General features: G+C 40.2%; 1 protein-coding gene across 1 annotated transcript in view; it reads right to left on the bottom strand.

Moving 5' to 3' along the window:
• LY96 (lymphocyte antigen 96) overlaps positions 1 to 27,289 on the bottom strand; it is a 33,886-nt gene extending 6,597 nt beyond the window's left edge. Inside the window, exons 1-3 of the mRNA XM_020901987.2 lie at positions 27,051 to 27,289; positions 8,646 to 8,735; positions 3,795 to 3,923 (exon numbers count right to left, since the gene is read on the bottom strand). Coding sequence (XP_020757646.1) covers positions 3,795 to 3,923; positions 8,646 to 8,735; positions 27,051 to 27,162 — 331 coding nt within the window. The 5' untranslated portion in view covers positions 27,163 to 27,289. The remainder of the gene's footprint in view (positions 1 to 3,794; positions 3,924 to 8,645; positions 8,736 to 27,050) is intronic.
• Positions 27,290 to 27,701: the final 412 nt, after the last annotated feature.

Raw genomic sequence — 27,701 nt, 5'->3', positions numbered from 1 at the left:
GTTGTTCTAAGCCACCCAGTTCTTGGTACTTTGTTACAGAAACCCTAGCAATATCCTGAAAACAAGGCTAACAGACATTAAATTTAAAATGCCTTTGAAATATCCACTTATTTATTCATAAATGTCTTTTTGAAAGAAATGAAGATGTGTGTATGTGTTTGTGTGTAAGAAGTGGAAAGAGTATGTGTAATTTTTCTCTTCACTCGCCCATATTCTGTAAGTATCACATCCTAAAAATGTATGACCTTTGTAACAACAAGTCGTTGAGTATGTTCCTTACTCATTTGACTCGCAAATTTTCAAAGGTCTGTCCATAGCATCAGTGCTTCTTAAATCAGAATGTCCTAATCTCTAGGCCCATGTACTTAGCTGCCAAGTGAGTTTCTTTATCTGAATGTTCCCAAATTACCTTAAGCCCAACATGCCAAACCAGAACCCACTATCTTTCTCTTTAAAAATCTGTCCCTTCCTTTTACACACATCATTTCCAATCATGGCACGTCTATCCATCCAATCAGCACCCTGGAGCAGTTCTTGATTTATTTGATGTTTACCTGCCACATCAATCAGCAGTCCCGCCACTCCTGTCTCCCGAAACACTCTTTTGTCTCCTTCTCTTTACTCCCAGGGCCTCCCTCGTGGTCCCGTACGCAGCCTCCCAGCTGTATTTCCTTCCATCCAAGTTTCTTACCTCAGCCCAAACCCACCTCCTTCTGAGACAGGTTGGGACCTGGGAGCCTTTGCTATAGTACCTACACCTGGACAAATGTCTCCTCTAGCAACAAAACAGAAAGATACTCTAAGGGACTAAAAATAACTGCAAGCATTCGCAGTTGGGGCAAATTATGGACAACAGGATACAAAAAGGCCAAAAAAAAAAAACCCAACTGCCACTTCTGAAGAGCCAGGAGCAAAACCAGGATGTTGGGAGCAAAAGTAGGGTACTGTGCTTTTGTCCCCGGCACTCAACACCACCAAAGGAGTAGGCAAACTACCTTAGTAACTCCTCCATCCTATCCTGGTGTTTAGGCGCTCAGTCATGCCCAACTCTTTGCTACCCCATGGACTGTAGCCAACCAGACTCCTCTGACCATGGAATTCTCCAAGCAAGAATACTGGAGTGGGTAACCCTTCCTTTCTCTAGGGGATGGTCCTACTCTCACTCCATATAAGGAACCAGCTGGCCCCTCCTCAGAGAGTGAGCAAAGAAATCTGTTACTTATTTACTTCCCCTGGCTGCAGCAGGGGCCCCAATGGAGACTTGCCTGAATTTCCTGCCTAGCCTCTTATCGTGGGTAACACTTCCACAGGGCCACTGCTGCTGCTGCTGCTGCTAAGTCGCTTCAGTCGTGTCCGACTCTGTGCAACCCCATAGACGGCAGCCCACCAGGCTCCCCGGTCCCTGGGATTCTCCAGGCAAGAACACTGGAGTGGGTTGCCATTTCCTTCTCCAATGCATGAAAGTGAAAGTGAAGTCGTGTCCAACTCCCAGCGACCCCATGATCTGCAGCCTACCAGGCTCCTCCGTCCATGGGGTTTTCCAGGCAAGAGTACTGGAGTGGGGTGCCATTGCCTTCTCCCCACAGAGACACTAGTTATCTGCAAAAATGGAAATCTTGTTGGGTCACCCCTACCCACTAACAACAAGATTCAAGCCAGTATTTAATCCATGACTTACACTACCCTAGCCCCTTTTCTAGGTTCATCTCCAATTTCCCACAAACATATTCTGCTTGACTACAAAAAAAAAAAAAAAAGAAAAAGCTACTCTCCAGGGACTTCCCTGGTGTCCAGTGGCTAAGACTCCATGCTCCCAATGCAGGGGCTCTGGGTTTGATCCCTGGTCAGGGAACTTGATCCCACATGCCGCAACTAAGACCCAGTGCAGCCAAATAATTTAATAAAAACTTTTTTGAAAAAAGCTACTCTCTAAATAAACTATATTCTTTCCTGGCTAGACAAGTTTGCATATGCTGTTTCATCTCAGGGAATGTCCTTTTTCCTCACTCTCTAGGGTTCTCAGATTAAAGACTAATAAAATAGTCTCTGAAGCCTCTTGAGTTCTCCTGTCATAGTAAGTTGATAACTATGCAATTAAAACTAAGAGCATATAATCTATTAGCATTTATGACATTTCATTGTAACATTTGTTGCCATGACTATCTTTCCCAGAACAAGGTGACCTGAAGAAAGAGAACCTATAGATGGACTTTGAATCACCACAACCAAAATCATGATTTGCTCAGATTAGGTTCAACAGATGTTTGTGGAAGGAAGGAAGGGAAGTGGGAAGAAGCAGGCAGTCTGGGTTGAGTCTGATACATCTTCAATCATAAAAAAGAGAGACTTCGAAATTTCATATAAATGTCAACATAATCACAGAGATTAAGTAATTGTAAAACTGTTGTATGAGAGAAAGGCACACTTTTTAAACAGTAATCTGTCAAGAGAATATCTTTCACTTTTTTTTGGTCATTGTTGCTTTTTTGGTGGTTTTTTTTTGGGGGGGGGGTGGGTTTTGGCTATGTCATGCAGCTGCAGAAACTTAGTTCCCTGGCCAGGGATCAAACGCACGCTACTCGCAATGGAAGTGCAGAGCGCTGACCACTGAACCACCAGAGAATTCCCAGGGATTTCTTTCAAAGAGAAAGAAAGTATGGTCCAGTGGAAGAGCAGTTCTTAGAGGCTACTCCATTACCAGATCTCCAAAAGACCAAGGGCACATTGCTGAACCACTGCAGACATCAGTTTCCTCCCTTATAAAAATGACAGGACTATAAAGTCAGGAACAAAAATGCATACTTAATCACCATAATTCTTGATTCTCACACTGAGCACTCTACTAAAATCTTTTTTAAACACTTTTTTTTAAAACACAGATTCTCTAATTTTATCCTTAAAGCCACATAAAATAGGTTTCCTTGTCCCCATTTCTCAGAGGAGGAAAGTGAGGTTGACAGAGGTTAAATAACACCCAAGGCCACATTGCCGGTCGGTGGAAAAGCTGGGACACTAACTCAGGTCTTTATAACTCTGAACCCAGACTCATAACAATGCCAGCTCCACAATGTGTATGTGGCTTGGAAGTGGCAGACAAGTTAGAGATGAGGAGAGATGGTTGGTTGGGAAACACATCTTGAAGCTTCATTTGTGTAGCAAGAGATTGATTCACTTAAAAACATTTTGTTCAGGGAAGGGGGCAAGCTGCTGTCTTGCGGGATCTTAGTTCCCTAACCTGGGGTAGACTTTTCTAATTGTTTATGCTTTCCAATTTTTAATAATGTGAAAATATAATATATAGAATTTTTTAACTATTTAAAATACTACCTTAAAAATTATTATGGAAAAATTCATGGGTTTGCAATAATTATCTTTAAGGTCCTAAACTTTGAAATTTTATGATTCTGTGAATAACTCCAGGTGGAAAAAGAGGGAGAAAAGACATTGAAGGAACCAATGTAACTGTATAGAAAAAGCTACTGTGTTTTTATGAAAAATAATAAATGCAATCTTTAGAAAACAAGAACCATAACGAAGGGTAAACGTACAATGTTAATCTAAACAAGGTAAAAATTTTAATATCTCTTCAAACACACCCAAATAAGTGTCATCTTAATAATAATCCAATAACATAATTGTAAAATGTTGTTTAAGCTGCTAAAATAAAAACATTGGGTGGAAATGAAGAATTATTATTAGAAAAGGAACTTCACATTTTTAAAGTATTTAATTTTCACAGCACTCTCATAAGACATTATATTCTATTCTGAGAGTAATATGAATTGAATGCTTACCTCCCTTCAGAGCTCTGCAAAAGGAAAAATCATCATCATATCCTCGGCAAATAACTTCTTTGCGCAATGGGAAATTCATGGACTTAGTAGATAGATAGATATTGAAATACAAGCTTTTTATATCTCTTCCTTAAAGAGAAAAAAAAATCATTAGCCCTTCAAATAAGGTTAATTTTTTGTAAATGTTTAATAACCAACATTGACTATATACTTAAAATATGCCTTGTGCTTTTCCTACATTATTTCATTTAATCGTCATAACTACCTGTAATATGGATACCATTATCCTGTTTTGTAGATGAGAAAACTGTAGTTCTGAGAGGTCCACTAGTCAATTGTAATCAAATAGAATGTTCCACAGTGAGAATTATCTGTGCTATGCCAAAAAACAGAAGAATCTATATTTTTGAGAAAACTATCAAACTGAGAATACAAAATTTCTGATTGTTGTCACAGTTCCACTGTTCCACAGATTCAAAAGAAAGGGAAGGGAGAGAAGTGACAATAATCACAATCAACTCATGCCCACGTTTTAGTAGTTTTGATGAAAGATTTCTTGGAGGACAAAATTGAACCCATTGATTACAACTTAAATAGATCAACTTTTTATTGTTTCCTTATGATCTCCTTATTACCAATGAACATGGAAAATTCCAGGAAGAAATGCATTTGGCTCATTTCTACTAAGTTATTCAGTTGGCCCAACTGGACAAGATGTACAACCTTTTATATAATGAAAACAAGTACTATAACCACTACTTTGTGGAACATATTTTCCTAATAAGGTCACCAGGGCTCATTGCAGCCATAGTAAAAAAAAATTTTTTTCTATCTTTACCTTGAACTTGACTATGCTTAACAGAACTGTCACCTCCTTTCTCAAAACACTGTTCTTCCTTTGGTGTTGGTGCTGCCACTCTCTTCTTGTCGTCCTTAAACCTGACTCCTCTCCCCAGTCTAGCTCGTTGACTCATCTTTCTTAGGGTTCTAACTTCAGTGCTTCTTAATTTCACACTGCACACTCTCCCCAGCTTTAAATACCACAAAGGGTAGTAACTTCCAAATCATCATGTTTGGTCTCAACTTTTCTTTTGAGTGCCTGTCCTCTGTGCTTATTCAATATCTCTACTCAACCTTATTCAATATCTCTACTCAAATGTCACTTATTACCACCCCCAATAGATCCCAAATTGATTTCTTCATCTTCATTACCAAATCAGCACTAGAATTCCTAAACCTGGTAAATTCTAGTGGCCTCCTTTCATCCCCATTACCACTATCTTAATGCAGGTCCTCATTACTCTGAGCCTAAAGTACCAGCAAACTTCCTTATTTGTCTCCATTTCTCTCCTTTCAGGGTTAAGTGTAGAGAAGGAAAACATCATACAGTCTGTTTCAAATAGTGGCCCCCATGGTACACTCCATGGACTTGGACCTGAACCTCTCTCAAAGCAGGAATGTGTATGGAAGTTGAAGACCTGCTTTCATGGGGGATGTCTTGAGATAAAGGCACATGGTAGCATGGCATCCAATGATGATGCAGAACAAAGAAGCTTCTTCCATTTCTGTGTGGAACACACTGATTCTAGGCTTCAGTGATTCCAAGAAAGAAAGTGTTGCTTTGACATCTCGATACTTTACATCTTGAGAAGCGTCTTGCCCTTAGACATCACTGTGGTCATGTTAGAGTTCACTGTGGTCACCGTGAACAATGGTCAAAGTGAAGTATGACTCGCATGCCTCAGCAGCTCAGGGATGTTGATATTGGAGTGACAGACTGGGACATGGTGGCTCTTGAAGCTTTGGTGAAGAGGACTGTTTTTGAGCTCACCTATGACAATTTTGGGAACTTCTGGAAATAACTTTGAGGAAGGTGTATGATCCAGCTGTATTTGTCAATTAATTGTTTTAATTAACAATTAGTTAATTGTTAATAGTGACATACAATTTTATAAGCAAGGCTATGAAGTCTTAAAATAAATGATTTCCATTCCTAACCTATTTTTGGTTCAAGATTACGGTTATAGCTCTTACTGAATTTAAGTAGAGATAGGGCCACAAAAATAACGGTTGATTTCTATTAATATGGCCCACGATTTCACACAGATGTTCTAGTATAATCTAGGGGAACCCAGGTCGTAAAAGGAAAGCATTATAAAAAATATGACCAAATGATATTTTAATTACTGAATTAATATAATGTTACATAGATGTCATATCTACTAAATGATTAAGGTATTTGTGGTGGCCTTGGTGGTGTACTGCTCAAAACTCCCTTCCAAAGAATCTGTGAGGAGGAGGGCAGTAGGCAGAGAGCCTCCAGCTACCGCACTTTCAGAGAGCAGACCCTCACGGTCTGCTCCTGTGATGACGGTGACACCAGAACCAGTCCTCTCCTGCCTGTCATGGGACACATGTTATATGCAGAAGGCTCCCCACTTAACTTGCTGAGGGTGTCTCAGGGATTCACTTTAATCCGATGATCATCCTACCAAATTCTCCTTTCTCCTCTCTCATTTCAAAACTATCAGGCCAACCCAATACCTCAATCTGAATCTTCTTGCCTGCTCTGGCTTCCTCTTTCCTTTACTGTTCATAAGAATTTCCCTCCCCCTCCCCCACACCCTGCAAAAAATCCCTTATATGTCTAATTCTTTCTTGGTATCTGCATTTCAGAGAACCCTAAGTAAAACTGTGTTGTATTATTATTACTTGGATCTGGAAGGTCTGCTTCCTGTGTGTAAGGGCAATGCGCTTACTTGAAAATGAGGTCATTCATTATGTAAATAATCACTTCTGCAAACACACACAAACACCACAAACGTATTTGTGGTGTGTGGGATAAAGCACACCACACAAACCAGAAAACAAAACCTGAGAAAAAGAGGAAGAAATTGTAGAGCTTTCGTTGGGCAAAAATTTAGATTATTTTAGGGGATTAAGGGATACATGCTACTGTGTGTAAAATAAGCAACAAGGATATATCATACAGCACAGGGAAATATAACTATTACTTTGTAATAACTTTAAATGAATTGTAACCTATAAAACTGAAACACTATGTTGTACACCTGAAATTACTATAATATTGTAAATCAACTACAGTTCAGTTAAAAAAGTTTAGATTATTGCTTTCACCCTTGGCTAAGAAAGTGGAGCAAACAGTTCATTATTCTTTCCTCTGTGCTACCACTAAGCCTTATTGCTATCATTTCACTTTATCGTACTTTATTATCTACAGCTCTGTCTCTCCCATTGCACTGAGAGATTCTTGAAGGTCAAGAGAATGTCTTACTTATCAATGAATTCACAGTACATACCATAATATTTGAAATAAACTACACATTTACTAAGTATTTTTAAATGAATAAATTAACACAGAAACAAAGTATCAGGATACAGATTAAATGATTAGATTCAGGAAAATTAAAACATGTTTATTATCTATCATTTCTGCATTCTCAACTACCCTTGTTCCTATAAGCTGGAGAATTAAACTCATGAATAAATATTTCTTAAGCTTATTTATATAAAAGCACTTTTTAAAAGTATAAACTCCAAATATAAGCTAGGATGTAAATGATAATGGTGATGATGAAAAACCAATAATGACAAAGATGATTACAACCGAAGTTTCCTGGGATCTTTACCGGCCACAATTGACTGGTAGGAAAGGATGAAAGTTGGTTTGGGGGGATGTTTTGGCTCTGCTGAGTCTTCACTGCTGCACATGGTCTTCCTCTAGCTGTGGCAAGCAGGGGCTTCTCATTGCAGCGGCTTCTCTTGCTGCAGAGTATGGGCCCCAGAGGCATACCAGTTCACAAGCTCTAAAGCACAGATTCGGTAGTTGTGGCGCACAGGCTTAGCTGCACGGCAGCTTGTGGGATCTTGTCTGACAAACCAGAGATCGCATCTGTGTCTCCTGCATTGGCAGGCAGATTCTTAACCTCTGGACCAGCAGAGAAGTCCCAGGAAGAAAGTTTTGTGTATTTTCACAGAGCCTCAGATCCAGCTCAATGCTATCACCATCATCCAATTAACTTTTACTAAGATGATAGCAAATAAAATCAGAGAGAGAAAAGAAAAGAAATAAAACAAAACAAAAAGCAATGCTTATTTTCATGTCATCATCACCATATTTTTTTTTTAGAAAGTTCACCTTTAGGGAAAAAAAGAAGTCCTGGATCGCTCATATACAAATCTTTGACTCATGAAAACCCAACTTTACTTATCAGCTGAATAGCTAACAAAGGATATAGGTAGTAGATGTTTAGAAGTTTCAAATTGTTTCCATTTTTACCATGCCATTATATAATCCCCCCTCATGAGTGTGAGTAAGCCTAGAGACTTGATTCTAAAATATAGAAAATAGCAAAGATAATAGGGTGGCACTTTCATCATTAGGCTATATAAGACTGACTTCTTTCTTGTTAGCTAACTGTCCCCCTTGTTAATTTCAAGGAAACAAGAAGCTATGTTGCAAAGGCCCAGAGAGCAAGGAACTGAAAGCTGGCCAAGAGCCAGACAGAAACTGAACACTGTAAACAACCACCTGAGCTTAGATAGAAATGGGTTCTTTCCTAGTTGAGCCTTCAGAAGAAACCCTGGCCAACATCTTGACTGCATCCTTGGGGGAGACCTTCTGAAGCTGACACAGCTAAGCCATGGCCAGACTACTGACACACAAAGACTGTAAGATAAAGAATCTTATTGTTTTAAGCCATTAAGATGATGGTAATTTGTTGCATAGCAATAGAAAACTATTACACATATATTTAGAACTCCATCATTTATCACTGATATTTCTGGAGCTCTTTTAATTGATCTACAAGAACAAAATTTTGGACTTACTTGGAATGAAGTAGAGATACAGGATTCCACGGCTTCCCTTCAATGTTATACAGGGCTCAGAACGTATTGAAATGGGAAATTTCAAGTTATCTAAATGGAATAAAGAAAATGTCAATAAAATTAAAATAATTTTAAGTCATTTATAATAAGTATTCTGAATATCAGTGCCCCCCCCCGCCAAAACTACCTTTTCCATTAAAATTTTATAATGAGCAAAATTGAGAGTAGTTATAAATATTGTTCTCCCCAGAAGAGTGAAGTCAGCCAGATGGCAGATAAAGTCCTCCTTCCCCCTACAAACACAGCAATACAGCAACAATTTATAGACAATTTCCCTTTGTGAGAAATCGGAAACCAACTGACAGTTTCCTGCATCCTGGAGAATGTAAAACCAGACTCACCAAGTCAGTAGTGAGGTTCAAAACATCTCTCACCAGAGACACTGCTCCTGGCTTAGCATAACGAGGAGGAGATACCCTACCCCTCAACTTCACTCAGAAGGGAAGAGATGGTTTATGCATTCAGAGCCCCAAATGTTCCAAGGAGATCCCCAGAGGACTAAATAAAGTCTGAACAGTTTTACAACTAGTAATGAGACTGAATCAGTAACTGCAAATTTCCCAAAGAAAAGTCCAGGGCCAGATGGCTCCACAGGATAATTCTACCAAACATTTAAGTCAGAATTAACACCAATTCTTCTCAAACTCTCCCCCAAAAAATGAAGGAGAGGGCACACTTCCAAACTCATTTTATGAGGCTAGCATTGTAAAGCCAGACAAAGACACCACAAGAAAATTATAAGCCAATATCCCTGATGAATTTACATGCAAAAATCCTCACAAAATACTAGCAAATTTAATTCAATAGCACATTAAGAGGGTCACATACCATGACTAAGAGGCATTTTTACCTGGGATGCAAAGGATAGTCCAACATACAAAAATCAAGTAATTGATATGCCACATTAATAGACTGAAGAATAAAAATCACATAACCACTCAATAGACAACAAAATTCAACACCTTTTCATGATAAAAACTCCCAACAAACTATAATTAGAGGAAATAGCCTCAACATAATGAAGGCCATATATGAAAACTTCATAGCTAATATCATACCCAACAATGAAAAATTGAAAGTTTTCCCTCTAAGATCAGGAACAAGACAGGGATACTCACTCTCAACAGTACTGAAAATCCTAGCCAGATAAATTACATAAGAAAAATAAATAAAAGGCATCCACACCAGAAAGGAAAAAGTAAAATTTTCTGTTTGCAGATGGCAAATTTTATATATAGACAACCTTGAAGACTCCATTAAAAATTGTCAGACTAATAAAAAAATTCAGTAGAGTTACAGGATACAGTATCAAAATACAAAAAATCAGTTGCATTTCTATACACTAATAATGAACTATACAAAAAGGAAATTAGGAAAACAATCCCATTTACACTATCACCAAGATTATAAAATATCTAGGATTAAACTTATTTAAGAAGGTAAAAGACTTGTTTGTTGAAAACTACAAAACATTGATGAAAGAAATTAAACAAGGCACAAACAAATTAAAAAATATATTATGTTCATTGGGCTTTCCTTGTGGCTCAGTTGGTAAAGAATCTGCCTGCAGTGCAGGAGACCTGGGTTTGGAAGGTCTCCTGGAGAAGGGAATGGCTACCCACTCCAGTATTCTGACCTGGAGAATTCCATGGCAGAGAACCTGACAGGCTACAGTCCATGGGGTGGCAAAGAGTCGGACATGGCTGAGCGACTTTCACTTCACTTCCTTAGAAGAAGTAATGATATTAAGATGTCCATTTTATGCAAAGCAATCTACAGAATCAATACATTTCTATCAAAATCTCAATGACATTTTTTTTACAGAAATAGAAAAAACAACTCTAAAATTCATATGGAACCATAAGGATGATAAATTTGAGAAAGAGGAACAAATCTGGAAGCATCACATTTTCTGATTTCAAACTATATTGCAAAGCTATAGTAATCAAAATAGTATGGTAGTGTCAAAAATATGGCCATATAGACCAGTGGAACTGAACAGAGAACCCAGAGATAAATCCATATGTATTCTGCAAACTAATCTTTGACAAGGATGCCAAAAGTACACAATGTTTAAAGGAAATTCTCTTCAACAAATGGTGCTAGGAAAACATGCAAAAGAATGAAACTGCACCTTTATCTTATACCACAAACAAAAGGGATTAAAGACTTAAATATAAGATTGAAAACTAAAAAAACCCTAGAAGAAAACACAGGGGAAAAACTTCATGACATTGGATTTTACAATGATTTAATGGATATGACACCAAAACAAAGGCAGCAAAAATATAAATAAACAAGTGGCACTATATTAAACCAAAAATCTTCTGTACAGAAAAGGAAACAATCAACAGAGTGAAAAGGCAGGCTATGGAGTAGGAGAAAATACTTGTAAACCATATATCCAATAAAGAGTGGATCTCCAAAATATATAAGGAATTCCAAAAATTCAATTGTAATGAAACTAACGGTCTGATTTTAAAATGAGCTAAGGACTTGAATGTACATTTCTTCAAAGAAAACATGCAAATGACCAACAGGTATATGAAAAAATGCTTGTCACTAAGCATCAGTTCAGTTCAGTCACTCAGTTGTGTCCGACTCTTTGCAACCCCATGAATTGCAGCATGTCAGGCCTCCCTGTCCATCACCAACTCCCAGAGATTACTAAAACTCATGTCCATCAAGTCAGTGATGCCATCCAGCCATCTCATCCTCTGTCGTCCCCTTCTCCTCCTGCCCCCAATCCCTCCCAGCATCAGGGTCCTTTCCAATGAGTCAACTTTTCTCATGAGGTGGCCAAAGTATTGGAGTTTCAGCTTCAGCATCAGTCCTTCCATGAACACCCAGGACTGATCTCCTTTAGGATGGACTGGTTGGATCTCCTTGCAGTCCAAGGGATTCTCAAGAGTCTTCTCCAACACCACAGTTCAAAAGCATCAAATCTTCGGTGCTCAGCTTTCTTTATAGTCCAACTCTCACATCCATACATGACCACTGGAAAAACCATAGCCTTGACTAGATGGACCTTTGTTGGCAAAGTAATGTCTCTGCTTTTTAATCTGCTGTCTAGGTTGGTCATAACTTTCCTTCCAAGGAGTAAGCATCTTTTAATTTCATGGCTGCAATTACCATCTGCAGTGATTTTGGAGCCCCCCAAAATAAAGTCTGACACTGTTTCCACTGTTTCCCCATCTATTTCCCATGAAGTGATGGGACCGGATGCCATGATCTTAGTTTTCTGAATGTTGAGCTTTAAGCCAACTTTTTCACTCTCCTCTTTCACTTTCATCAAGAGGCTTTTTAGTTCCTCTTCACTTTCTGCCATAAAGGTGGTGTCATCTGCATATCTGAGGTTATTGATATTTCTCCCGGCAATCTTGATTCCAGCTTGTGCTTCTTCCAGCCCAGCATTTCTCATGATGTATTCTGCATATAAGTTAAATAAGCAGGGTGACAATATACAGCCTTGATGTACTCCTTCTCCTATTTGGAACCAGTCTGTTGTTCCATGTCCAGTTCTAACTGTTGCTTCCTGACCTGCATACAGGTTTCTCAAGAGGCAGGTCAGGTGGTCTGGTATTCCCATCTCTTTCAGAATTTTTCACAGTTTATTGTGATCCACACAGTCAAAGGCTTTGGCATAGTCAATAAAGCAGAAATAGATGTTTTTCTGGAACTCTCTTGCTTTTTCAATGATCCAGCAGATGTTGGCAATTTGATCTCTGGTTCCTCTGCCTTTTCTAAAACCAGCTTGAACATCTGAAAGTTCACAGTTCACGTATTGCCAAAGCCTGGCTTGGAGAATTTTGAGCATTACTTTACTAGCATGTGAGATGAGTGCAATTGTGCGGTAGCTTGAACATTCTTTGGCATTGCCTTTCTTTGGGATTGGAATGAAAACTGACCTTTTCCAGTCCTGTGGCCACTGCTGAGTTTTCCAAGTTTGCTGGCATATTGAGTGCAGCACTTTCACAGCATCATCTTTCAGGATTTGAAATAGCTCAACTGGAATTCCATCACCTCCACTAGCTTTGTTTGTAGTGATGCTTCCTAAGGCCCACTTGACTTCACATTCCAGGATGTCTGACTCTAGGTGAGTGATCACACCATCATGGTTATCTGGGTCGTGAAAATCTTTTTTGTACAGTTCTACTGTGTATTCTTGCCACCTCATCTTAACATCTTCTGCTTCTGTTAGGTCTATACCATTTCTGTCCTTTATCAAACTCATCTTTGCATGAAATGTTCCCTTGGTATCTCGAATTTTCTTGAAGAGATCTCTAGTCTTTACCATTCTGTTGTTTTCCTCTAGATCTCTGCATTGATCCCCCATGTTGGAGGTCAGGGGCGGCAGCCGAGACTAGCTACCCCACTAAGCATCAGGAAAATGCAAATAATGAAACCACAATGAGGTGTCACCTCCCACCTCTTTTCTTGTTTTGATAGTAGTCAGATTGGCTACTATCAATAAAAGAAGAGAAAGATGACAAGAGTTGAAAAGGATGTGGAGAAACTGGAATGTTTGCACACTGCTTGCAGGAATGCAAAATGATGCAACTGCTTTAAAAAACAATATGGAGATGCCTCAAAAAAAAAAATTAAAAATATTACTACCATATGATCCAGCAAACCTACTTCTGGGTACTCATCCAAAATAATTGAAATCAGGATCTTGAAGAGACATTAGCATTCCTACATTCACTGTAGCACTGTTCACAATATCCAAGGTGTGGGAACAACCTAAATGTCCATTGACAGATGTATGCATAAAGAAAATGTGGTATATACATACAATGGGATACTACTGAATCTTTTTTAAAAGAGGAAATTTTGCAATATGCTACAATATGAATGAACCTTGAGGACGTTATGCTAAAGGAAATAAGCCAGTCACATACGGACAAATACTGCATAATTCCATGTATCTTAAACAGTCAAATTCATAGAATCAGAGAGTGGCTAGTAGTTGCCAGGGGCTGAGGGGAAGGGGAAATGGGGAGTAATAAATCACTGGGCATAGAGTTTCAGTCAAGCAAGTGACTAAGCTCTAAAGATCTGGTGTACAGCTTCATGCCCACAGTCAACAATAATGTACATACAAAAATTTAAGAGGATAGATCCCATGCCAGTGCTCCTATCACAGTAAATTTAAAATTTAAAATTCTGTACAAATACAAAAAAACCCTCCCTATAACATAGATAGATTAGTGTTTTAGTGCCCTTATATTGCTAAGGTGTAGTTTGAAGGTAGTGAATTACTTTAAACCCTGTGGATGTGGGTGAACTCCTCAAAATATATTTTCATAAAATTAGTTGTCCCATTTTCATACTTTTTAGCCTGTTCTTTTCTACATTGCTCTTCTTTACTCTACTTTCCTCACCTTTTTGTATGTTCCATTGGTTAAAAATAGAAAATACACATCAAGTAGAGTTCTAGTAAATGTTAAGTGACTGAATACATGAATGAATGAATGAATGAGTTAATAAACAAATGATTATTAGGATGATTTGTTAATAAACAAATCATCCTAAGAAGAGCTTATGAAAGCACCGAGGAGGAAGAGAAAGAGACTAAACCAGTTTTATTAATTTTCCCCTAAATGCAACCCTTAAAAATAAGTGTTAACATCTCTCATTCAATGAATTGAGTTTCCCTGCAATAAAATTCTCACAGAATAAACTATATTAACAGTCATTTCACCAAATCATGGATGTTGACAAATATTTGATGAAAGATGCTCATTTCTGGGACAATTATGACCAAAGAAAAACACCCCAAATTTGCAACAACATAGATGAAACTTGAGGGCATTATGCTAAGTGAAATTAGTCAGAGAAAGAAAGACAAACACTATATGACTTCACTTTTATGTGGAATCTGAAAAACAAACACACACAGAAAACACACAAAAACAAACTCAGAAAACAGACTGCTGGTTGCCAGAAGCAGGGGGTGGAAGGTGGGAGAAATGAGTGGAAGGGGTCAAAAGGTACAAACTTCAGTTATAAGTAAGGGGATATAATGTACAGCATGGTGATCATAGTTAATAATACTATTTTGCATATTTAAAGGTTACTAAGAAAATAGATCTTTGGGGGGCATGTGGGGGGAACATGCCTGTGGCTTTCAGACTCTTGGTGCCCCAACCAGGGGATGAACCTGGGTCACCACAATAAAAGCGCTGAGTCCTGAACACTGGACTGCCAGGGAACTTTTTTTAAAAAATAGATCTTAAAAGTTTTCAGCATAAGAAAAAAGATTTGTAACCTATGTGAGGTGTGTGTGCGAAGTTGCTTCAGTCATGTCCAATTCTTTGTGATCCTATGGACTGTAGCCCACCAGGCTCCTCTGTCCATGGGATTCTCCAGACAAGAATACTGGAGTGAGCTTCCATGCCCTCCTCCAGGGGATCTTCCCGACCCAGGGATTGCATGTGTGTCTCTTATGTCTCCTGAATTGGCAGGTGGGTTCTTTACCACTAGCACCACTTGGGAAGCCCAACTATGTGAAGTGATGGATGCTAACTAGATTTATCCTGGGGCTCATGTCACAGTATATACAGTTATCAAATCACATTGTATATGTGAAACTGTGGTAATACTATATATCAATTATATCTCAAGTTTTTAAAAAATGCTCAGAGGTGAGTGAATAAATACTAATTCTCAATCACTAAGTCATGTCTGATTCTTTTGTGACTTCACAGACTATAACCCACCAGGCTCTTCTGTTCATGGGATTTCCCAGGCAAGAGTACTGGAGTGGATTACCATTTCCTTCTCCAGGGGATCTTGCCGATCCAGGGATCAGACCCACATCTCCTGCTTTGGCAGCCGGGTTCTTTACTGTTGAGCTACCAGAGAAATACAACTGAATAAATATTGTGCATCTATTTATTGAATTAATGTAAAGTCATTAAACCCCTGGTGACTCAGACGGTAAAAAAATCCACCTGCAATGCAGAAGACCCGGGTTCAAGCCCAAGATTGGGAAGATCCCCTGAAGAAGGAAATGGCCACCCCCTCCAGTATTCTTGACTGGAGAATTCCATGGACAGAAGAGCCTGGTGGCCTACAGTCCATGGGGTCACAAAGAGTCTGACAAGACTAAGTGACTAAATAAATAAATTTATATTAAAAAAAAGACTAAGTGACTAACACTTTCACTTTTCACTTTCAAAGTCATTTAAATAAATTTTTAGGATATTTAATGATACAAATGTTTGTGGCATACTATCAAGTTTTAAAGCTGCTGGTTACCCAAGAGTATACCCAATATGATTCCATTTTTACTGTTTTTAACATGTTATTATATAGCTAAAAGAATATTTACCAAAATAACAAACTGTTCATAGTGGTTAACTCTTAACTAATTGACTTATGTGCCTTATTGTCTTCTTTTCCACCTAGATTTTTGAAGGTTTGCATAATTAGTGTACTTATTCACTTTCTTACCACTGAAAAGGTTGATGCGGTATTGAAACATGGGCACTTTCATATGCATTGCCAAGCACAGTGCAATGTGTCTCTTCTTTCTCAGTGATAAGCTTGTAGAAAACCATCAGAGAAAGCCAATCAAGAGTAAAGCTGGGAACAAGTTAAAAGCACTGAATCACCAGGACCAATTGTCATGAGAGCAATTCTCCACTTTCAGTTAAGGTTCCTAATGTCTGAAGTTGGTCTGATTATGATGAAACCATCAAGTCAATTCAGTCAGACAAATGGTCAGAATACCTCTATGGGTGCTCAGTTTTGAGCCAGCACCACAGCAAGGCAGGGTGGAGTATAGAAGTGTAAGCTTAATCTTTACATCAGGAAGCCTAAGATTTTTCTAGACAGACAAGACCACCATACATTTTTTAAAAATTAGATATAAGACTCAAAAACTCACATAACAGTATATAATAAATGATTCTTCATTTATTTGCAAAGGTTTGGGAACTAATGAAAAACAGTTTTATTACTTTAAAGTCACCATGTTTATGGTAAAATTCTACATTTGGTTTAATAAATACAGAAAGTAGTGACCAGGTTCAGCATAGAATGAGAGCCTCTAGGTTCCCCTGCAAATGTCAGCATTGCTAATCCGTCATAGCACTTTTCCCCAGAGCTCTGCCTTAGAATCCGTCTTAACATTCCAGGCAACTGCAGTTAGCACATGAAATGAAATCAGTGCCACTCTGGGTGTCATCAGTATGTACTACTGGAGATCAAGAGAGAGAGCATTGGTTGGACTTGAACCACCACAACACTCCATTTTACTCCTTTAGGAGGATTTCCATTACGTAAATATGCAGTTCCTTCTGACAGGAATGCCCTTGTCCTCACCAGTCTATAAACTCCTTCATATGCCTTCAATATGTACTCAAATATCAGCAAGTCTGTTAAGCCTTCCTTGACTCCTCCACACCTTCCCAGCCCAACAGCCACAAACACACTATCATTCACAATACTTGATCATCCTTGAATAGTCATTCAAAATGTTTACCACAGTTCTTTGCTCACACATCATTCTTTTTCATAAAAATAGTGCAAGCCTTGAGGGCAGGAAGCAGATCTCTATCTATTTTGCATGACTCTGGCACATGGCATACTGTAAATAATAAATGTGTGCTTATTCACTTCTAAGCACCAAATGTGGCTCTAGGCACTACAGGAACAATGAGCAATTGATAAATGCACATTCCAGTAAAGAAATCTAACAGGGCCATGAGAGAAAGACTGAGTAAGTTGTAGGGACAGGGAAGTTAGGGGAGTGGCAGTGGGTAGAGATACCTCAACTACAGTATCCATTAAGTGAGTGACAGAAAGCAATAAACTCTGTGGACTTTGTGATCAGGAATGCAGACTCAGAGGTGACAATGACTTTGATATGTTCAAGCCACAAAAATAAACATACATGCATATATATACAAATAATGTTTCATGAGATACATATAATAGGCAAATTCACAGAGACAGAAAGTCGAGTAGAGGTTATCAGGAACTAAGGGGAGGAAGAAACGGAGAGTTATTTTTTAATGGGTACAGAGTTTCTGTGTAGGATGATGAAAAATTCTGAAAATTGGTGATAGTTGCAAAGCAATGTGAATGTATTTAATATCATTGAGTTGTACACTTTAAAAGTGTAAGTTTTTTGCTTGTAGACTTTTGGCTAGCAGTCATCCTGACTGGCGTGTAATGGTACCTCATTGTGGTTTTGATTTGCATTTCTCTGATAATGAGTGATGTTGAGCGTCTTTTCATGTGTTTTTTTGCCATCCGTATGTCTTCCTTGGAGAAATGTCTGTTTAGTTCTTTGGCCCATTTTTTGATTGGGTCATTTATTTTTCTGGAATTGAGCTGCAGGAGTTGCTTGTATATTTTTGAGATTAATCCTTTGTCTGTTGCTTCATTTGCTATTATTTTCTCCCAATCTGAGGGCTGTCTTTTCACCTTGCTTATAGTTTCCTTTGTTGTGCAAAAGCTTTTAAGTTTCATTAGGTCCCATTTGTTTATTTTTGCTTTTGTTTCTAAAATTCTGGGATGTGGGTCATAGAGGATCCTGCTGTGATTTATGTCGGAGAGTGTTTTGCCTGTGTTCTCCTCTAGGAATTTTATAGTTTCTGGTCTTACATTTAGATCTTTAATCCATTTTGAGTTTATTTTTGTGTATGGTGTTAGAAAGTGTTCTAGTTTCATTCTTTTACAGGTGGTTGACCAGTTTTCCCAGCACCACTTGTTAAAGAGGTTGTCTTTTTTTCCATTGTATATCTTTGCCTCCTTTGTCAAAGATAAGGTGACCATAGGTTCGTGGATTTATCTCTGGGCTTTCTATTCTGTTCCATTGATCTATATTTCTGTCTTTGTGCCAGTACCATACTGTCTTGATGACTGTGGCTTTGTCTTGATGACTGTGGCAATAAATGCTGGAGAGGGTGTGGAGAAAAGGGAACCCTCTTACACTGTTGGTGGGAATGCAAATTAGTACAACCACTATGGAAAACAGTGTGGAGATTTCTTAAAAAGCTGGAAATAGAACTGCCATATGACCCAGCAATACCACTTCTAGGCATACACACTGAGGAAACCAGATCTGAAAGAGACACGTGCACCCCAATGTTCATCGCAGCACTGTTTATAATAGCCAGGACATGGAAGCAACCTAGATGCCCATCAGCAGACGAATGGATGAGGAAGCTGTGGTACATATACACCATGGAATATTACTCAGCCATTAAAAAGAATTCATTTGAATCAGTTCTAATGAGATGGATGAAACTGGAGCCCATTATACAGAGCGAAGTAAGCCAGAAAGATAAAGACCATTACAGTATACTAACACATATATATGGACTTTAGAAAGATGGTAACGATAACCCTATATGCAAAACAGAAAAAGAGACTCAGATATATAGAACAGACTTGTGGACTCTGTGGGAGAAGGCGAGGGTGGGATGTTTCAAGAGAACAGCATCGAAACATGTATATTATCTAGGGTGAAACAGATCACCAGTCCAGGTTGGATGCATGAAACAAGTGCTCGGGCCTGGTGTACTGGGAAGACCCAGAGGGATGGGGTGGAGAGGGAGGTGGGAGGGGGGGACCGGGATGGGGAATACATGTAAATCCATGGCTAATTCATTTCAATGTATGACAAAAACCACTGCAATGTTGTAAAGTAATTAGCCTCCAACTAATAAAAAAAAAAGTGTAAGTTTTATGCTTATGTTGGTAATACAAATAATAACAGTAATAATAATATAGGTCAGTGTAAATGGAAAATAATGAGGGGGTGGGAATCATAGGAATCAGAAAGGTAGGCAGGGCCATCTTGAAGAGGTCTTAGAGGCCTTGGTATAAAGTTGGGATTTCACTTAACTGTAGTGAAGAGCCACGGGGAGTTTTAAACAATCAAAATAGTCTTATGTAACTTATTTACATTTTAAAAAGATCTCTCTAGTCTCTATGGTGAGAACTGATTATATGGGGGAAGGAATTAAAGTGGAAAGAGGCCAGTTTAAGAGGATGTTGCAGAGGCCAGAGAAAAGAGATGAGGATGGCATAAGTGGTGAGCAGTGAAAAATGATTGGCTTTAACTATTTACAGTAGGCAAGACATGGAAGCAACCTAAATGACCACTGACAGAGGAATGGATAAAGAAGATGTGGTACATAAATACAATGGAGTATTACTCAGCCATAAGAAAGGAATGAAATGATGCCATTTGCAGCAACATGGATGGACTTAGAGATTTATAATACTAAGTGAAGTAAGTCAGACAGAGAAAGGCAAATATCATATAATATCCCTTATATGTGGAATATAAAAAAAAAATACAGATGAACTTATTTAAAAAACAGAAACAGACTCACACACTGCAAAACAAACTTATGATTACCAAAGGGGAAAGGTAGGGGGGAAGGATAAATTAGGAGTTTGGGATTAACATATGCACAATACTATAAATAAAACAGATAATCAGCAGGGCCTACTGTATGCAGGGGATTCTACTTAATATTCTGTGATAACCTATATGGGAAAAGAAATTGAAAAGGAATCAATATTTGTATATGTATAGCCAAACTACTTTGCTGTACCTAGCACAGCAATGTAAATCAATTATATTCCAATATACAGTAAAAATTAAATTTATAAAAAGGGTAGTTGGGGAATTCCCTGGCAGTCTAGCAGCTGAAAACATACACACACCAGTGGTTAGAACTCAGTACTTTTACTACTGCGGCCAGGATTCAATCCCTGGTTGGAGAACTAAAATCCCACAAGCCAAGCAGCACAGCCAAAAAAAAAAAAAGTACTTGGCTTTATAATATGTTCTGGGGATAATGAAAACGGAATCATTGATAAATCCAATGTGAAAGTTAAGGGAAAGAGATAATTAGGGATACCCCTGCTCTGGGGGCTAAGGAATTAGGTAGATAATGTCATGAGGAAGATTTTGGAAGAAACAGATGTGGAAAGGAGTGTAAATGAAGAGTCCTAGCTCCAAATGGCTGTTAGACTTCCCAGTGGCCATGCTGAGTCTGTAGAATAATAGATGAATCATGGTGATATGTGCAAATCCATTCACCCAATGCACATGAGGCCAAATAATACAAAAACAGTTCTGAGTGTTCATTAGAAGGACTGACGTTGAAGCTCAAACTCCAATACTTTGGCCTCCTGATGTGAAGAGCTGACTCATTTGAAAAGACCCTGATGCTGGGAAAGATTGAAGGCAGGAGGAGAAGGGGATGACAGGATGAGATGATTGGATGGCATCACCGACTCAATGGACATGAGTATGGGTAAACTCTGGGAGTTGGTGATGGACAGGGAGGCCTGGCGTGCTGTGGTCCATGGGGTTGCAAGGAGTCAGACACAACTGAGCAACTGAACTGAATTGAATACAAAAACGGAGTTTGGGGCAGACAAAAGTTTACTGCAAGGAGACGGGTGGCACATACCTTAAAAAACCCCAATTCCCTGAAAGCTCTCAGGAAAGCCCTTTTCTAAGAAAAGAAAAGGAGGGTCGTGGGTAGTTGTTGCAAACATCTTAGTGTCGGAGCCTTTGTTCTTCAGGTCAGGTCCTGGTCAGGTAACCAAGTTCCTATAAACCTCCACCAAATGAATGTGATTCTCTGACAAGAAAAGCCAGGTCCCCAGACACAACTTCTACCCTGCCAAAGTCCAGTCCTGAGAGGGGGCAAATCTCAGCTGCAGGCTCCCTCAGGGCCAGGTCCCCAGATGCTGCCCAGCTGTCATCGCTGAGGGAGTCAAACGCCCAGAATCCAATCTGCCCTCAGGCCACCCAGACATAGGGGGCAAGTCCCCCAGACTGTGTCCCAGGCAGATAGCTACTGCCATGAGGTCACAGAGATGGGGATGCAGGAGAGGTTCGCCGCTGCTTCAAGGCCTAGGCCTGGCCAGTGGGTGGCAGTGGTGAGGACTCTGGAGCCCATAGGACACAGCCACTAGCCTGTTCCTGGGTCCCAGCTCTCACGCTGGCCCAAGGCTGGGTAGGCTAGCGGGCCCCCGAGGGAGAGGGGAAAAGGCTGGGACCCGTCTCTTACCTCAGACTCAGCCAGACAACCACCACTCTGCCGCCCCTTGACTGAACAGACCACTAATGGTCACTGGTTGATAGTTGGTCACTTGGAGGCAGGGCCACTGCAGCATCAGCCAATGGCTGAGCAGGACCACTAACGGTCCGCTCAGAGGCTGGTGAGGCAAGTAACCACAAAGGCAAACCAGCCACAGGCTAAGGGCTGCACACAGTAGTGCTCTATTACGGTGTGTGTGTGTGTGTGTGTGTGTGTGTGTGTGAATTCAGTCGTGTCCAACTCTTTGTGACCCATGGACTGTAGTCCACTAGGCTCCGCTGTCCACGGGATTCTCCAGGAAAGAATACTGGAGTAGGTTGCCATGCCCTCCTCCAGGGGATCTTCCCAACCCAGGGACCCAACCCACAATCCTCTGTGATTACGCCAATGCAGGCGGATTCTTTATACCGATGAGCCACTGGGGGAGGCCCTCTATTACACTAACACCCATAAGTAAGACAAAAGTCAGGGGTTCCTTGAGGATGCCAGCTATATATATATATATATATTAATATTTATTTGCCTGCACCAAGTCTTAGTAGCAGCATATGGGATCTTTAGTTGTGGCATATGGGATCTATTTCCCTGACCAGCAATGGAACCCAGGCCCCCTGAGTCTTAGTCACTGGATCACCAGAGAAGTCCCATACCGGCTATAACTTAACACGCACTCTCAGCATTCCTCAGCATAATAACTAAAATAACTAAAAATAATGCCCATTAAAGACATTAATAAACTGAATTATATTCAACTTATTTGACCAGTCTCTATAAGGCAGGTAGGACTTTTAATGGACCTCAAAGGTTTCCAAAGAACAGAGAGATAGAGAAGAATATTTCAGGTTAGAGAATAGTAGAAATATAAGTAAGGGTCAATAAAGAGGCTGGCCTGCTTGGAGTCGGGAGCTGGGGGGAAGAGGGGGAAAACCAGATGCCAAGATACACACACTTAGCTGGGGGGACCATGCAGCAACCACACATCCAATCAGTCAGCAAGTCCAGTGGCTCCATCTTCAGAATACAGTAAGTCCCCTACATACGAACAAGTTCTGTTCCAAGAGTGCATTCATAAGTCCAATTTGCTCTTAATTCCAACAAAGTTAGCCTAGGTACCCAAGTAACATGATTGGCGATGTAGTACTGTACTGTAGTAGGTTTATAATACTTTTCACACAAATAATACATAAAAAGCAAACAAAAAATAAAACATTTTTTATTTTATAGTATGAAAAGTAAGTAGTACAGTACAACAGCTAGCATATAGGAGCTGGCACTGAGTGAACAGGCAAGAAGGGTTACTGAGGAGGGAGAGGAGGTGGGAGACAACAGAGCCGAAGGAATGTCAGCAACAGGAGATGGAGGGCAAGCTGCAATTTCACTCATGCCTAATGTTGATGGAACACATGTTTGCATCTCTGAAAGTTCGAAATTTGAAGGTTCTTATGTAGGGGACTTCCAGCACCAACCCCACCTCATCATCTCCACTGCTCCCATTCTGGTCTGAGTCACCAATCTCTCATTCACTTGGACTATTGCAAGGCTCCCCACAGGTTGTCTGCTTCCACCTTTGCCATCTTACAGATTATTACCAATCCACGAGACAGACCAAGCTTTGCCCACAGTAAAAGATGAAAGTCATCCCCTGACTTACAAAGCTGTCATTCCTTTCCCATTTCCTTCTATGATATCACCTCCTACTACTTCCCCAGCACTCACTCCATGGCAGCCATGCTGGCCTCCTTGCTCTTCCTTCCTCACCACCTCTAGGCCACTGGGCTTGCTCTTTCCCCCACCTCTTCCCCTGGATATGGTCGTGGCTCACTCCCTTTACTATTCCTGTCCTGGCTACATGTCACCTTCTCAGTGAGAGCCTCTTCAGCCATCCTAATTTAAAATGCAACCCCCACTCCCATCTCTGCACTCTCTATCCCCTCCCTCACCTTACTCTTTTCTCATAGCAGTCACCACCATCTGACATGCTGAATATTTCACTGATCAAAACTCCAGGAGGGCTGGGACTTTTGTTGTTCACCGCTACGTTATCCTCAATGTCTAGAACAAGCACATGCCAGATGCCCAGTGAATAATGGCTAAATTAAATAATCCATGAATTCCTTAAATTTCAGGATGACCTGCAGCCAAAAACACATTACCACTGAGTCCGACAACTCTAGGCTACAGGACAGTACATGGCCAGGACTGTGTGGACTGACTCACACAACCATGTTTTCTGCCTTTTCCAGAGATGGAGAATAAAACAGCCAATTATTGCCATTTCTGTATGTTACGGGCTGAGCTGTGCTCTCCCTAAATTCATATGTTGACATTTTAATCCTTAGGACCTCAGAATGTGACTGTCTTTGGTTGTTGTTTAATCACTAAGTTGAATCTGACTCTTCGGCAACTCCATGGACTGTAGCCCACCAGGCTCCTCTACCATGGAATTTCCCAGGCAAGAATACTGGTGTGGGTTGCCATTTCCTTCTTCAACTGTCTTTGGAGACAGGGACTTTAAGAAGTGATTACATTAAAATGAGGCCATTAGAGTAGGCTCTAATCTAGTATCATCAGTAACCTTAGAAGAAGAGGAGATTTAGACATACAGGAAGTCCCCAGGAATGAGCACATACAGAGAAAAAGTCATATGAACACATGGCAAGAAGACGGCCATTTATAAGCCAAGGAGAGAGGCCTCAGAAGGAAACGAAACCTTGAACTTGGATTTCCCGCCTCGAGAGCTGTGAGAAATAGATTTCTGCTGTTTAAGCCACACAGCCGGTGCTGTTTGGTTACAGCAGCCTTGGCAAACAGGTATACCATGTATGCCCAGTAGTTCGGCCAAATGGGAATCACTCTCACAGAAAGGACTGAGTCATGGTCACCAACACCCTGACAATAACACCGGAGGGATCAATGCCTCCAACACACGAAGCGCTTCCATCTTGGCCAGGATGGATTCTTGAACGCAGGGAAAGGATGATGTCGGGGGAGGGGGGTCAGAGAGGCCTGGCAGCCAGGAGAGTCTTGCTGTACCTGTGTACCCCAACCTGCTCCCCATGATCCCTATATCCATGGGGCAGCAGAAAAAGACCACAAAATTTCTCAGCATTGGAGAGAAACAGGTAAGATCCCTCCTCAGGGGACTTCCCTGATGGTTCAGTGGCTAAGACACCAAGCTGCCAATGCAGGGGACCTGGGTTTGATCCCTGTCAGGAAACTAGATTCCACATTCTGCAACTGAAAAGAACCTATGTGCCGCAACAAAGATCAAGACCCCGAGTGCCACACCCACCTCAGCCAAACAAATAAATAAAATAATTTTTTTTTTTTAAGAAAAGAAGATCCTTTCTGAAAAAAATTAAATTAAAAGACAAATTGAGTTAGTGTTACTAAAAAATTAAAAGTTAAATAGATTGGGACTTCCCTGGCTATCCAGTGGTTAAGACTTCACCTTCCAACGCAAGGAGAGAGGGTTCAATCCCTGGTCAGGAAGCTAAGATCCCACATGCCTTGAGGCCAAAAAATGCAAACACAACAAACAGAAGCAATATTGTAAGAAATTCAATAAAGGCTTTAAAAATGGTCCACACCAAAAAAATATTTTTTAAAAAAAGCTAAATAGATACTATAAAGTGTTACATAAATAAAGGCTGTATGAAACACAGCACAGAGAAGGCGGCATAATCAGCGTGTGGAGCAGAGAGAAAGTTCTCTCTTTGGTTCTCCCAGCACCAAAGCAGAGAGCAGAGGGCTGAGTGCACTGAGGAGGTCCTGAGACACAGTACTGTGAACTGCCCTCCCGGGATGGGGAATTTTCAGGGATAAGTTGAGCAGGAATTCAGTGCAATCACAAACAGGAAAAAAATCATCAGTCTGAGACTGGTCACACACTTAGGCTTTGTTCCCACATCTAGGATTGCTTCTAATTCCCCAGGAGTAACTTTATATTAATATTTGGCAGAGTGCATTTGGCACACTCAAAAAATTAGAGAAAATAAAACTGAAAATTGGGAGATTAAATAGGTTTCTTTACTGCAGAACTTCTCAGAACTCAAAGTACATTTGTAAATCTCCCCCAAATGATTAGACCATAAATCCTTTATTCCCATGAGAATTTCAACTAACTAGTATTTTCAGGAGCATCCCTTTAAAACTTCCTGATATTGCTAGTGGGTAGAAAAGGCCAACCAACCCATGGTGAGCAACACAATGCAAAGCACCAAACTAAAACAGTAGTCAAACCCCAAAGCTGTGCTTTCAGACCAGCAGATATTTGTAGAGAAAGGGGGGAAGCAAAACAAGATAGAACAAAACAACAGTGATCCAACCAGTAAATAGCATTCAACTGTGGCTGATTTCTTTTCTTACGTAATTAATATTATTGTTTCTATGTGGCTCTGGGCTGAAAATTCTACCTCAAAATAATCCTTGCAAAATGGGTTTGAAAATCACTTTCACTTTACAGATTAAAAAGCTGGAGCACAGAGAGGCTAAGACTTTGCTGAAGATCACACAGATAGTAATGGACAGAATCAGCCTCACACTCAATTAGGGAGGTAATACCAAGAGCCTTTAAAAACAACAGCCTGAAACACTTAAACAGAGCACCTGTTATACACCCAACACAGTGCTGGAGGAAAAAAAAATCACAGCCTGGAGATAGAACCAATTCCAAGAAGCAGCTAGGACTGTTCTACCTTCTCAAGAAGAACCAGCCAATCTATGTTAGTCACTCAATCGTGTCTGACTCTTTGCAATTTCATGGACTATGGCTTGCCAGACTCCTCCATCCATGGAATTCTCCAGGCAAGAATACTGGAGTGGGTAGCCATTCCCTTCTCCAGGGGATCTTCCCAACCCAGAGATGGAACCCAGGTCTCCTGCATTGCAGGCAGATTCTTTACCATCTGAGCCAGCAGGGAAGCCCCTAGTCAGCCTTGGGCTGAGACAAAAATCTCAGAAGCAGATGGTTCTGCCAGAACAGCGAAGAATCTGAAACTGGGTTCAAGGTAAAGATAGCTGACTGCAGGAAAGGACAGAATGCTTGGAAGTCAAGAGAAACACAGTTCAGAGACTCATGAAGTCTATGATGGATGGAGAAAATCCACAGAGGGCAGGAAGCAGACATCCCTTTTGCTGCCAGCTGCCTCCCCAGGAGCTGGAACACACGGTCGTTTCCCGCGTCCTGGTGACATAGCAGAGGAAGGCTCCTGTGAGAACACCCTCGGAATGGTTGACCTGGTTTTGCCTTTGTACTTACCACAGTAGTCGTACCAAACGGTGGCGTCAGAGGAGTTGCAGACCCAGCGTTTTTCCTCAGGTTCAGTAAATATGGAAGAAAACAGGACGGAAAAAAGCACAAATGGAAACATGATTCAATCTCTCCAAAACTTTAAAAATGTAAGGAGAATCTGTAACTAATCTTCAGACTCTTCCCCTTTATTTTTAGTAAAGGGAAAAAAATGTAACTTAGTCATCAGTCACATGATTTCTGAGTTCCTATCCAACTGTTTCCTCTTTTGAATGTGTGTGTGCGTGTGTGTGTTTAATATTTGAGCACTTCCTGCAAGAGGAGAGGAAAATGATTTAGAATGTACTCTTCAACGGAGTGATACAAATGAGAGCACAGCTTTAAAAACAAAACAGGTACTTCCTGGTCAATAGTAACCAAACCCCTCTTCCTTAGAAGCTCAAAAGCCCAGCACTCTTTATCCCTTTGTGTTGCTATTCTCTCCCACAAGTTCTTTTTCTTTTTTTCTTTAAACCCTAAGCACACCCTCCTATTTTTTCTTATTTATGGCTAGATGCTTGGCTTGAAAGCATGAAGTCCTAGACAGCCAGGGAATTCCCTCCCACAAGATCTTTATACATCAATTCTTACCGCCCAGAGAGCAGGACCTTCAGCTCTGAA

Source organism: Odocoileus virginianus, chromosome 15, assembly GCF_023699985.2.
Source record: "Odocoileus virginianus isolate 20LAN1187 ecotype Illinois chromosome 15, Ovbor_1.2, whole genome shotgun sequence".
Taxonomy (NCBI): Eukaryota; Metazoa; Chordata; class Mammalia; order Artiodactyla; family Cervidae; genus Odocoileus; species Odocoileus virginianus.
This window is presented reverse-complemented; position numbering and strand designations above follow the sequence as displayed.